This window comes from Plecotus auritus, assembly GCF_963455305.1.
Source record: "Plecotus auritus genome assembly, chromosome: 3".
Classification (NCBI taxonomy): domain Eukaryota; kingdom Metazoa; phylum Chordata; class Mammalia; order Chiroptera; family Vespertilionidae; genus Plecotus; species Plecotus auritus.
The window spans coordinates 27896598-27910641 of record NC_137772.1 but is presented as its reverse complement, the minus strand read 5'-3'; the positions used below and the strand labels follow the sequence as shown (position 1 = coordinate 27910641).

The window sequence follows — 14044 nt, the reverse complement described above, 5'->3', positions numbered from 1 at the left end:
GAATGGAGGTGAGAGGAAGGCAGACCTGTTGTGTGCCCAGGAGCCTGGGGCTTGCCCAACACCTTGTCATCCTCGCAGCACCCCCAGCAAGCTGTGTAGTTTCCCCATTTTAGCAAAAGGGACGTTGAGGTTTGGGAACTTGTGCCAGGCAGAGCATCAAGTGGCAGAGCAGGGGTTCACACCAGGTCTTCCCGACAGCGGGGTCCACTCTGGCTTCCCACGTCCCTGCATCAGGCGATGCAGGAGGAGCACAGGGAATGGACAGGGTTTCCCCCGGCTTCACGGTTGTGTTGGGAGATAAGGAACCAGGACTCCTGCTTGCACATCGTCCTCAATGATACCTTTAATTTGTTCATTGTATCTTTGCCAATGGTAGTCTGCTTGGGGCACCTGGAGACAATGTGTCAAGCTTTAACAGCACAACTTCTGGAAAGGAGGAGAGAACCCCCATGCAAACACACACGCTGGCCCAGGGTTCACTTGCTTCTCTGTAGTCTGTGGGATGAAGGCAGGGCCGCACAGGTGCGCTGGCTGCCTGGAGCCGCTTCCTGGGAGGCCTGCCTTGGGCTCCGGGACACCAGGCACGAGTTTGGAGGGGCACTCAGATGTGGAGGGCAGTCCACGTCCTGATGTTGGGAATGCTGCCTGCTGTCCTCAGCCTGCTGATCTGCTGCAGGGCCCGCAGGGCAAGGACGGGACTCTTCCTGGGGACTCTGACAATGACTTTGTTAAAGAAACTGCATTTTGCCCAAACAAGACCCTTTGGGAAAGAGATACCGCTGTATCGCTGTTGACAGAAATTGACAATAGCTCAGTTTCCATTCATCTTTTGAGATAAGAATGTTGCACTAAAAGACCTTGAACAAGTCAGTCCTGAGTTGTCGGGGGAAACTTGGGCCATCTCACGCCCAGCGAAGGTGAGGGGCCTGTGTTCTCTTCCTTGGCCTGAAACTAGATTTTGCCTGGCCTGTGTTTCTGAAACCGCCTGTGTTACAGGCACGCTGACATTTAGAGGGTGCTTCCGGCCTCCCCCTCCCAGGACACTGGAACCCCCTGGGCCACTTCCCTTTTGCTATGTTGATGTCACCCCACTCAGGAAGTACAAGTTTAATAATAGTCTGGGTGTCTCAGGTAACCACGGGTTCACCTCCCTTTTCCTGGGCAGCCCTGAGGACAACTTGAGTCCCAGGAGGAATTCCATTCCCTTCCCTTCCCACAACTTACTTCCTCCCAAAGCGGGCACAGCCCCTCAGCACAGGCGGAGGGCTTTCTCCAGCCAGAGCTGAACTTGCGGAATCTTACGGGCACTAGAAGATGATTGGCCCATGAGGCAGGACAGCACCGGGGTTAAGAGAAGAACCGAGGAAGCAGACTACCCAGATTTAAGTGCCGGCCTAGCCATGTGTTAGTGGTGACTTTGGATAAACTACTTAATTTCATTATGACTCATTCACCTCATCTGTGCAAAGGAGACAAAACTACCTGCCTGATGAGATTATGAGGGGGACCAAATGAATTAAAGTAGAGTGCTTAAAACATAGAGGATTATAAAACTTATTTTGGTATGAAAGGAATTTCAGGGAAATTACATGGATTAACCAGCAGAGCTGTTGGCTGGGGACACAACAGAATGTAGTGCCCCCCTCCCCCTCAATGCAAGCACAAGCCATTTTCTCACAGGTAAACTAGATTAAAATGAAGCTCAAGATGAGGAAGGGGCAAGACACACATGGGCAGCCTTGGTGGGGTGCCCAGAGAGGGGGACAGGCCCTCGGTGGTGGTGCAGGCCTTGGACATGTGGGCTGATTCTCTGGACACAAGAGCAGCCTGAGTTAGGTCCTCTAGTCTCTCTTCATGGACAGTGGAATCAGAGAGGGCCAGAGACCCTACTGCGATTTATCACAGCCCAGAGGTACTCTGGTTAGTGTGTTATCATTATTATTGCTATTATTATTGTCATTGATATTTCCCTGGTTACTATTTACTCCGGTAAATATTCTAAAAGAAACATATTGTATTCTTTTGACTCTCTTTCTGTCCTGTTGTATCAGACAGACCATTCCTGGAATCACCAGGAGATTGCACCTGGGACAGGTCATTGAATTGCAGGTAATTGAATTAGATGGGGAATGTGGGCTCAGTAGAGCAAGATGGTGAGAATGGCTCTCATATTGCAATGAAGGCCATTTGCTCCGGAGTGTAAATATTCCTTGGCACCTGGGTGGGGCTCAGGGAATGCGTGTAGAGTGAATCAGTGGGCGCATGCATGCACAGGGGACCTCTGTATAACTGAGCCACTTTGTTTTTCAAATCACGAGGGCAGGGACCGATATTCTGATGTATTACTGTCTCTCCCTTTGCCCTAGCAGGATCCTGGACTGGAAGTAGAACCTCAGTAAACGTATTGTAGACTTACACTGAGTGATGCACAGTGAGAGTGGCACCATTATCCAGAATTCACGGGTGAGGTGCCCTGAGAATCCTGCTCATGTCCTGACTGCTCCATGCCTAGAGAAGACCAAAGAGAAAATGAAAAAGTCTTAGCCATGGAACTTCATTCCTAACTGTCTAGGTGACCTTAGTCAGTCACATTATTTTTGCCATCAGTTTTATCATCAGCAAAAGGAAGGACTGGGACAAGATGATTCTTTTTTAGAGGCCTGTCTTGGCCTTGACACAGGGCTCAGGGGTCAGAGCTGGGATCTATGGAGACCCTTTCTCTGCCATGGATTAACTGTTTGATTGGCAAAGGCATGTGGCCCACCCCAGGCCCTATAATCTGTCGGTTGTCTAGACACGCTCAGGTTTGAAATTGCTGAGAATACACCTCAGGGTCAAGGGCATGGAAAGGCATAGGCTTTAGTGAGGACTGATTTCCTGACTGTTAACTAACTGTAGAACTTGGGCAAGTTGCTAACCTCTCCTCAGTTTCATCACCTCTAGAATGGGCATAATAATTATACCTACCTCACCAGTTGTGATGAGGATTGAAAGACATTGTTAATACACTTACCCAAAGACTGGTAATAGTGTTACAATTGCATCATTATATCATACAAACTGTGGAAACTGTTTAACCCTCTTCAGCCTAGTGGAGATCGGGTTTCCCTTACCATCTCTTTATCTGTGTGTCTGTCTGTTATAAATACAGTATTCTCCTTCACTTCCTGGCTTCAGGGCTTTGAACAGTCAAGCAGTAACATTAATAGATATTGCATCTGTGTTTACCCACAGTTTTCAGGTTTTCATCCCAAATCCTATTATTGTGATAGTTTGGTAGGTGGGATAGATGGGAGATATATCCCTCTAGCACTTTCATTCTTGGGGAATAATATAGTATTTTCCCTAATAGTTGGATACACATACTAGTTGATACACACACACACACACACACACACACACACACACACACAATAGTTGACAGAATTTCTGAATCAGCAGGCACAACCAGATGTTTTTCTGAGAGACTAAACCTTGAGTCTGATTTCTCTGGGAAGCTGATAGATGGATCCTCATTTCGGAAATATTTCCTCCACCACAGATAACCTTGCTGAGGAACCTGGGGACATTAAGTGCCCTGTGTTTTGGATCAAGGGAGGTCTTGGCTTAGTAGATACTTCATGTTTTGAAGGATTCAAAAGAGGTAGAAGATTTGGTCTCTGCCCCAAGAAGCTAACAACTTGGCTAGAGAGACAAGATGTGCATAAGTCAAATCACTTGGGAAAGATGTATTTAAAATACATTAAAAAAATAAAAAATCAAGCTCCCATTTCTAGATTTCAAGATGGTCAATATTGAGTATCCAAGGACAACATCACGGAAGAGATAGGAGTTGTGTGCACCTTGAAGAAGGGAAAGATTGGAATTGTCGAATGGGAGTGGCAGAGGGCTTCAGGGCCCTGGGAATAATCAGGGTGTGGCCCTGGAGGCAGAGAGAGATGGGGGTGCGGGGTCAGGGAGGGCAGTGAGATCCCAGTGTGCCTATATTGTGAACAGGCAGATGCAGAGCTTCTGGGAAGGGGTGGGGGAGGTACAGGAAGGAATCGAATCTTCTAGAGCGGGGTGTAGGCCTGAGATGGCTGGTGGGGAGGGCAGGGCAGCCCTCGCTGTGAAGGGGGTGTCTGTAATCTTTTCTGCCCCATGTTGACTGTTTAATTGGCAAAGGCATGAACCCAGGCTTTCAATTGTAGAATCCTGGGACTGTTGGCTGTAGATTTGAGGCTTCTGTGTTTTGGAATGATCATTATTAGCATGTGTATGAGTTTCCTGTGGCCGCTGTCGTAAATCACCACAAATGTAGTGGCTTAAAACAACAGAAATTTATTCTCTCACTGCCTTGGTGGCTACAAGTCTGAAATCAAGGTAGGGGGCGGGCGTGCTCCCTCTGGAGGCTTTCAGGAAGAGTCTGTTCTTTGCCTCTTCCAGCTTCTGCTGGCTGCTGGCTTCCTTGGCTTGTGGCCGCATCACTTCTGTCTCTGCCTCTGTCTTTCCATCACCTTCTCCTCTGTGTATCTTCTCTGCTGTGGGTTTCTTTTCTTTTCTTTTTTTGAGCCCTCACCAAAAGATATGTTTTTACTGATTGGGGTGGGGGGGGGGAGAAGGGAGAGAGAGAGAGAAACATCAATGAGGGAAAGAAACATTGATCAGTTGCCTCCTGGACGCAACCCGACTGGGGATAGAACCCGCAACCTTTTGATGTATATGGGCCTGCTCCAACCAACTGAATCACCCAGCCAGGCCTCTGTTGTTTTTGTTGTGTGTGGGGTTTTTTTTTGGTAATTTTTATTATTTTTTATTGAATTTATTAGGTTGAAATTGGTTAATAAAATGATACAAGTTTCAAGTGTTCTATAATCTGCTGATTTTTATAAGGATACTTGCCATCGGATTTAGGGCTAACCTAGGTAATCTAGGGCAGTGGTCGGCAAACCGTGGCTCGCGAGCCACATGTGGCTCTTTGGTCCCTTGAGTGTGGCTCTTCCACAAAATACCACGGCCTGGGTGTTAGAAGAAGTTTAAAAAACTTGGCTCTCAAAAGAATTTCAATCGTTGTACTATTGATATTTGGCTCTGTTGACTAATGAGTTTGCCGACCACTGATCTAGGGCAATTTCACCCCAAGACACATAACTCAATTACATCTGCAAAAACTCTTTTTCCAAATAAGTGACGTTCACAGGTTCCAGGGATTAGGGTGCAGACATATCTTTTGGGGACCACCATTTAGCCCATTAGAACATGCTTGCTAAGGAGGGAGCATGAAGGAAGGAGACAGAGTGCCCCAAGGGGAGAAGCAGCATGAGGCACACACCTGTGGCCTATCACGTGACCATCTTACCTGTCAAACTCTACCTGAGTAGGCACATGTGCTAAGCACTGTGTGCAGCACTTGTGCTGGTATAGCAATTAGGATAATATGTATTATTCCTTTTAGCTTCACAGCTGACATAGTAATTATAACAACACGTATTATTTCCTGTTAGCTTCACAGCCAGGGTATGGGGAAGGCCTTATCCTCCTGGCTTACAGATAAGGAAACAGGAGGTGCCTGAGGACAGAGGGCCGAGCGACACGTAGGGGAGCTGCTCTGAGCCGCCTCGCCCCTTCCAGTCCTGTGCTCTCCCACCACACTTGTCTGCATTCATCAGCTTGGGTTGTCCCCAGTGCTCACTCTCCCTGGCTGTCATTCATCCTTAATACAAACAGATGATCCTGGGAGCAGCATCCTGAAAGGTTGGTGGAGGTGGCTGAGCGACAACCATGGGACCAAAGCGCTTTATGCTCATTCAGGTTGAGCGGCACCTGCGAGTTAGAGCTCACATGATGCTGGCAGCTGAGCAGGGAGGTTGAGTCCACTGGTTTCAGAGCCAGACTGCCTGCCGCGGAGCCCTGGCTGTGCCTCTGACGGCTGAGGGACCCTGCACCCGTCCTTTCAGCTCTCTGTGCCTTGGTTCCCTCATCTGTAAGTGGGGACCACAGTAGGACGTACCGTGGGTGTTTTGAATAAGGATTAAATGCGTGCGTATATGCGTGTGTGTAAATATATATATTACGTGTAAAGTGATCGTAATGGTTCTTAGTGCACAGTAAGTGCTATGTGCTGTGTACTTAAAAAACAAACCCACCAAATAGAGCGGAGAGCACGTGTTTGGTTCCCGTGGGGCCTGCATCTGTGACTCGCTGGGCAGGGGCTACGTGATACAGCCTCCTTAGTAAGGGCAGAGAGCCCTTGGAGACATCAAAGCAGTAAGACGCCAGGCTGTGCTGAGCATGCAGCTTCGAATGGAGTCCCCTCGCAACGGCTGGTGCCGCCTGCGTCCTGGCCAAGGGGCTCTGGAACCCGTATCACACTTGGGTACTATAGCGGGCACCACAGTGTCGTAACCGGAGGTTGCAAAGCTGCCTGCCACCGTGACCTCGGCCCTTCCTCGCAGCCCTGAGCTTGAGTGGGATCGTGCGATTGTTACCACGCAGAACACATCACAGCCTGTTCTCTCTCCTCACAGGGCGATGCTGCTACCAGCTTTCTCAGGGCAGCAAGATCAGGGAACTTGGATAAAGCTTTGGATTACCTGCAGAATGGGGTAGACATTAACACCTGTAACCAGGTAAGTGGGATGGGGACAGGCATGTGGTCTCTGAAGAGGGGCTCTTGCGTGATGCCACTCCCTGAGAGTTTTAATCTGCTTCTATTAACCTTTTGCCGTGGCCTCAAAAATCCCCAAGGGCTTCCGCCTGCTGAAGGCCCTCGCCTGGCTGCTCACATCCCTGCCCCAGGGCAGGGCCCCACGGAGAAGGGCTGATGCCTAAACAGTGTGGGCTGGCCCTGGGCTCCATCGCCTGCCGCCTCTTCCCTTAGAAGTTGCCATTGGTCCCTGCTGTGGCCTTAGACTATGTGGCCTTTGAAAGTGGGCAGGAGGAAGGGCTTTGAAGGATGTTGAGTCAATGGTGACATTACATCTCCTTTGTCAGCAGCAGCCTTTGAGGATTCTCTGCAGGCTGAGAAGGAAGGAGTGATGCGGTCTCGCCCACAGGCTGTTGACAAAGGCGAGACTGGCTCGGGTTGAGAACCAATGAGGCTTAAACAGCTTCTCTGGAGGTTTCTGCTGCTAAGACCCAGAGTCTTGTTTTCTGGAGGGCGTGCTGAGGAAACTGAGTTTACGGCGTGGACTGGCTGGAGGGCAGGATCCGACCACGATGGAGGAATTGGCGGAATAGAGAGGAAATAAACCCCTAGCATGAGAACAGGGTGCGGCTTGGGCTTATGGATCAGGTGGCATTTGTTTATTTTTGCCAGCCGATTAAGTTGTCCAGGTGCACATGCTAATACAGTTTCTAATTTAGAGTAAATTTACTCATTGTGACTTTTTTTTTTTTTTACCATTTAAACCATATAAAGATTGTTTTTAAATGATGCTGAAATATGCATAACTTAGAATTTACTATCTTAACCATTGTTAGTGTACGGTTGAGTGGCATTAAACACATTCATACAGTGGTACAACCATCCCCACCCTCCACCCACAGAACTCTTTCATCTTGCAAAACGGAACCTCTGCACCCATTAAGCAGTAGTGCCCCATTCCTGCCTCTCCCCAGCCCCTGGCAACGCGTCTGCTGTCTTATCTATGAACCTGACTTCTCTAAGCACCCCATGTAAGTGGAGACATGCAGTATTTGTCCTTGTGCGACTGGCTTATTTTCAGGTAGCATAATGCCCTCCAGGCTCATCCATGTCTCAGTGGGCTGGATGATGCCCGGAATGCAGGTTCACTTTTCCACTGGCATATGCCTCTGCCTCCCCCCCCTCCCCTCCCAGTCCCCTCCCTCTTGCTTTAAATGCAAAATACCACTTGCTTTCTCTTCCAGGGCCAAGACCCCATTTGGATTCAGTTGGTCTCCTGTGGAGTAAATTCACAGCTAAAAGATCAGAGGGGATGGAGCAGGTGGTATGCGATGGGAAACAGAAGTAGGTGTGTGATAGGAGGCAGATGCCCGTGGCAGTGAACTTCAGAGGGGAGGTGAAGCGTGTGGACTGCACTTCAGGTTGAAAACTGGATGAGGAGGAGGAAAGCCCTCCTCCTCTTCTTTCGTCCCTCTGTCCAAATATACAACACGGACCGAAGGACATGTCTCACCAACCATGCAGAGCTGAAGGTTGGTCTTTGGATAGCAGACTGAAACTCTGAACCCATTTCTTTCGTGGGAAGAGGCGGTAGGAGTCAAGTACGGGGCAGAGTGAGAGTCCTGGAGTGACTTAGGGGAGGGGTCCCAGGGACCCCTTGAACAGTACCCCAGAAACAGCTGGAGGTCCTGTTGTCCCCACTCCCCTCCCCCACCAGGGGAGGGAATTGGTCTCTCTCCCCAGAGGGATGTATTTCTGGTGCCAGAGGCCAGGCCTGAGGCTTCCTCTGTTTAGCTCAGAGCTGCAGAAACCCAATGCACACTCCTCTGCAGTGCAGTTTCCGGCCGGGGAGCTCCAAGCCTCAGAGGCCTTCCAAGGGTTAAGATGCCAGCTCTCAAAGGAATCCATTTAGCAGAAATGGGGACAACCGAGCACTCATAAGCCTTGAGCCAGGGCTCATTTTCGGTGTGAAATTGGAAGATTTTGATGACACCCGAGCAACGGCTTTGTCCTGATTGGCCTTCCCTGGGTGAGCCCTGAGCGTAGCTGGCTTGTCCCTCTGCCGTCTCTCCTCAGAGCACTTTAGGGCAACCAGGCATTATTTGCACTTTATTGACACCACTTTCTATCGATCGATCGGCTCCGTGCCAGTGACAGGTCACACTTGGCCCTGCTGGAGACTGAGGGGAGGCTCTGGCCTCAGACTGGAGACTGCAGTCCTGGCTCGGACCAGCCTTTTCTCTCAAAGAGCAGAAGGCTGCGAGCAAGGCAGTGAAGGTCAGCGGGAGAAAAAGGAAGGTTTCGCCCTAGTGCAGAGCCCCCGGCTGCTGGCTTAGTCCCGGCTCCCCAGATCCTGGCCCTGTTCGTCTTTGTCTAGTTCCGTGACTGTGCAGGGGCAGGGAGCTGCAGATGGGCTGTCCCCCGGGACCGCCAGCGCTGCCCGAGCCTCATTCTGGTTTTACAGGGCATTATATGGGTAATATGGGGGAAGGACTATAGCAGCTGAACGTATGCCCTCATTAAACACATTAGCGCACCCATCGGGACAGTGCTGCTGCTGGGTAATGTTCACGGGGCTTGCCTCCTAATGGCTCCGGCACCTTCTTCTCTTTAAAAACATCCACTCGTTGTTTTGGGAAGATAAAAGCAGGCTCTTGTCCTGGGGTCATGGCTTGAGAATGTGTTTTGCTTGAATCTTTTGAGCTGGTGGACTGTGACAGCAGCAATACAGCAAATGCTGATCCTTATGTAAGTAACACACTTTCAAATAGTATGTTTTGTAGAAAGAATGTATGCTGCTTGCCATAATAGGAAGTAATTACTCTAAGTAGTGTGAAAAGAGGAACTCGGCTTATATAAGAGACATCTGAATATTCAGGGCAGTTTCCTTATTGCATAGATTGTGTCTACTCATTTATGATCATCATCATTACTATACTTAGAAAAAAGAACAAGTTCACACATAAGGACACACGTGTACATATGCACACACCAAGATCTTTATATGAATGCTGGATTCTTTCATTTATTCAAGCATTGCTCACGCTTTAGACCCATTGTCTTTAGCCAATGTCTTCCTGTACATTTCCACCTGATGTGGAGTGCTGAGCTTTAGTGATTTCATAGTAAAAAAAAGTCCTGTCTTCATCTTCTCTAAACTGTAGCCCATTGGCGATGAGAACTATCAATCAAATAGCCACATACATAGATATGTAAACCAAACTATATTAGGCACCGTGAAGGAAAGGCATAGGATTTTATGAGAATACTAGAGGCCCCGTGCACGAAATTTGTGCAGGCGGGGGGGGGGGGGGGGAGTGTCTCTCAGCCTGGCCTGCACTCTCTCCAATCTGGGACCCCTCGGGGGATGTCCAACTGCCAGTTTAGGCCCGATCCCTCAGTCAGGCATCCCTCTTGCAATCCGGGACCATGGGCTCCTAACTGCTCGCCTGCCTGCCTGATCGCCCCTAACCACCTTCTCCTGATGGCCTAATCACCCCCAACTGCCCTCCCCTGCCAGCCTGATTGCCCCCAACTGCTCTCCCCTGATGGCCTGATCACCCACAACTGCTCTCCCCTGCCGGCCTGATCTCCCCTAACTGCTTCTGCCTCAGCCCCGCCACCATGGCTTTGTCCGGAAGGTCTCCAGAAGGTCTCCTGATCTAATTAGCATATTACTCTTTTATTAGTATAGATATGAGAGAGACTTGACCTAGAGTTGGAGGTCAGAGAAGGCTATTGTGTGGAAGAGATAGTTGAGCCAAGGGATGAGTAGGGGTGAATGAGGTGAAGAAAGGGAAGAACATTCCAATCATAGAGAATAGCCTGTCCAAAGTCCCTGAGGCAGGGAAAAACTTGGAGAGTTTCAGGAAGGCCAAAGTGGCTGCAGTGCAAAGAGCAAGAAGGACCAGCCAGGCTGGAGAGTGAGGATGGGATTGTGCTGGACCTTATACAGCAGGGCACTCATCACAACAGTCTACAACTGGGACAGCGTGCCCCAGGGCCCAAGCGGTGTGTGTGTGCTTGTTTGTGTGCATTGTGTTAATCCTATAGTTGCTGATTGAGAGGAAAGATCTGCCGGAGAGGACAGAGCAGCAGCAATGAGGGCAACTTAATAGCTTGAGGCAATGGCTATTGACCAAGAGGAATGGAGGTATTTCAGCATTTAACAACCTGTACAGCTATGTCGGCGTGTCCCGGTAGAATATCCCCTCTGCTTACGGATGTTCACAATTCTGACCTTTATCCTAAGAGCAGACGGAAGGGAACCACAGACTGGAGCACAGGAGTGACGTGATCGGAGGTGTGCTTTAAAGGATCACACTGGCTACTGTGTAGAAGGCATATGGGAGAGCCCAGAGGTGAATATGGGGGAGCCAGTTATGAGACTCTTACACTAGCCTAGGAGAGAAGTGTTGGTAGCTTGCATAAAGATTGTGAGTGTGGAGATGAAACAAGGTGAAGAGTCTCAGTGAGGAACTGGAGGGGGGAGGGCAGTGAAGGAGCCTGTAGGGATGTCTTCTGAGGTCTGGCTTATTCAGAGATGGAAGCACCATTCACATACCAGGAACACGGTGGTGGGGGGGGGGGGCGGGGGCAGGGAGGCGGGAGGGGGACCCAGTGTGTGGAAATGGGGTGAAGGGATAAGGACAGGGTTGTATGGAGATCCTCCTAAGGAATCTTTGAGGCATTGACCTGAAGACTGGTATATAGTAAGCAACTGGATATTTGAGCCTAGAATAGATAAAGACAGAGATTTGGAAGTCATTCAGCATTCGAGGAAATCAAATGCTGGCGTTGGCTGATGAAAACTGGGATGAGAGCATGCTGAATATAATCCCACCAGTGCCTTTGTGGGATCACTCCATATGTATTTATTAAACACCTACTCTGTGCCAGGTCCTATTCCAGGCACTGAGCAAGACAGACAAAATAGACCAAGTCTGTGCTCTCGTGGCAGTTATATGTTGGTAAAGAAGACAGACATAACCAAGAAAATGCACAAATGTATGTCAGCTAATGAGAAGTACCATGGAGGAGAAAGGTATTTTAGATGGGGTGGTAAGGAGGTCTCTCTAAGGGCACGGTTTCTGACCAATAGAAGTAAATAAGACCAAGTGGTTTCTGGGGAAAAGCATTCCTGGAAGCGGGAAAGCATATGCAAAGGCTCTGGGGCAGGAGTAAGCTTGGTTTGTTTGGGAAACAGCAAGAAGGACAGTGTGGCTGCAGTGGAGTGTTTCAGGGGAAAAGCGGTGGGCACGGAGGTGGGAGAAATTTCCAGGGCCAAATCTTGAAGAGCTTACACGGGCCATAGTGAAGGTGACGGAAAGCCATTGGAAGGTTTTACACAAGAGATGTTCAGTCTGATGTAAGTTTTAAAATGATCATCCCAGATGCTGTGTGGAGAATAGACCTGGGGCACAGGGACAGAAGCAGGGAGACTGGTCAGGAGGCTGAGGCAGTGGACCAGGTAGATCCAAGTGATGACTTTGAATAAGTAGGGACACTGGAGGTGGTGAAGCCAGAGGACTTGCCTCCCTGGGTTTGCTGTGTTGTTGCCCTGGCTACGGTGGTCTCAGCACACACAACACAAGGCTATGTAGGGGCCAGGGGCTCTCTACTCAGCCTGAGACCATGTCATTGTTGCCAGTGGAAGAACCATGTACAATGGGATAATTCATTCAAATCTCAGCTCAAAATCCATTGTGGCAGACATTTCTGATCCCCAGAGCCTGGAGTAATCTCTGCCTTTGCAATTGATCAGCACCTCTCTTGCAGCTCAATGCAGCATGGTAATGTTGAGCACATCTTACCTGTCCTTACTAGGATGCTAAGCCACCTGAAGGTGAAGTCCATGGCTGCTTATTCCTCACGGCACCCAGATTAGGGTCTGTCATATAGTACTCAATATTTGTTTGAATAAATATTTGTTTGAATAAATAGCTTCATAATTACGCACATTCCAATATCAGCTTCATATGTTCCATTTCCAGAATTATTGCTAGATTACTTAATCAAATCAAAATATTTTTCTGGAGGCCATAGCAATTTAAAAAATACTTTCTGCAGTGAACTAATTGATTTTACACATTTACCAGTTAGCCCCCCATAAAAAGAGAACAAGAGGAGAATGCTCAGGGCCTCTGTTCTCCTGAACTCCTAGAAATGTTGGGTCAAATTAGATGCTTCACTGGGAACCTCCAGCTGTAACTCCAGGATCAAAAAACCTCATTATTTTAGTTTTCTGTTCTATTCTTATAATGCTAGCAAACACAGGCTCACTTGGCCTTCCTCATAAGAACGTTATTTGAGGCTCCAGGAGAAAGTTCACGCCAAAAAGAGAAGCCTTGTCGTCTGCAGTGTTGGCATCAGGCGAGTCCTTTGGAGCATCCCAGGCTCCCCCATCGCTGTAGCCTGTCTTATTCTCTCCATAGTACTTATTGCTACCTGACTTAGGAGGCATCTGTGTTCCTCTCCGTTTTTTTTTCTGTGTCTTTTTCCACTAAAATGCAGGCACCTCAAGGGGAGAGGGCTTTATTTTATTCCATGCTCTTTTTCAGGATTCTGCCTGGCATATAGTAGGTGCTCATCAATTCAGTCAGTAGATGTTAAGCCTGCCATAACCACTAATGATTAGAGTTTATGTACTTGACACGTAGCCCATGGAGGATTGCTCTAAGCACTACCACTTTTAGGAGTGTTGTGAAATAGTCATTCATGGATAATGACTCTGTGGTTCTGATTCTGGCACTAGCCCCACTCGTCAAGTATGTGGCAATGTTTACTGCAGTATCCAGAAGCTCGAGCATCTGAATATTCACAAAAACATAAACCACTTCCAGTGCTAAAACACAGCCAGTGAAAGCATGCGAAGCCATGCTAGTCCCACTGACATTCCCTAAGTTCCCACATGCACCCATCCCTACTGAGTACTTGTTTATCTTGAAGGTAAAGGGTTTTAGGCAGTTCTAATAAATGGAGCACCTGTAGCAATAGTTTCTGCTGCAGAGTAATCTTTTCTACAGAAACCAAATGCCAAGTCTTTTGATCAGGATTTCTGAGGCTCTCGTGATTGTGATAATTGCTCCCTTTCCAAATTATAGAATCTTAGTGCTTAGAGGTCATGGCATTCAACTCTCTCATTGTGCATCTCAGAAAGCTGACGTCTAGAGTTTACTTCTGAGTATCATCTGAGCTTTATGTCTCTGGGTTTGATGAGATGGGCTTGAGAAGACCACCTAAAACTTCCTCTGCTCATTTATTTATTCCACAAACATGTGTGGAGCACTTACAAGGACCGAAGCACCTTGCTAGAGACTGAATTCATTTATCCCCTGCTCTCAAAGAACTCAGAGGTAGGTAAAGAAGTCCAGCTTGTATATAGAAGGTTACAAACTCAGTGTTGTAAGCGCCATGCAG

General features: G+C 48.5%; 1 protein-coding gene across 9 annotated transcripts in view; it reads left to right on the top strand.

Annotated features, from left to right (window-relative positions):
* The window catches only part of ANK1 (ankyrin 1), a 223234-nt gene that overhangs the window by 119232 nt on the left and 89958 nt on the right, over positions 1–14044 (top strand). For all 9 annotated transcript variants that reach the window (XM_080662604.1, XM_080662602.1, XM_080662598.1 and 6 more), the window contains one exon: positions 6507–6608. In XM_080662604.1, the coding sequence (XP_080518730.1) occupies positions 6507–6608 (102 nt within the window). The remainder of the gene's footprint in view (positions 1–6506; positions 6609–14044) is intronic.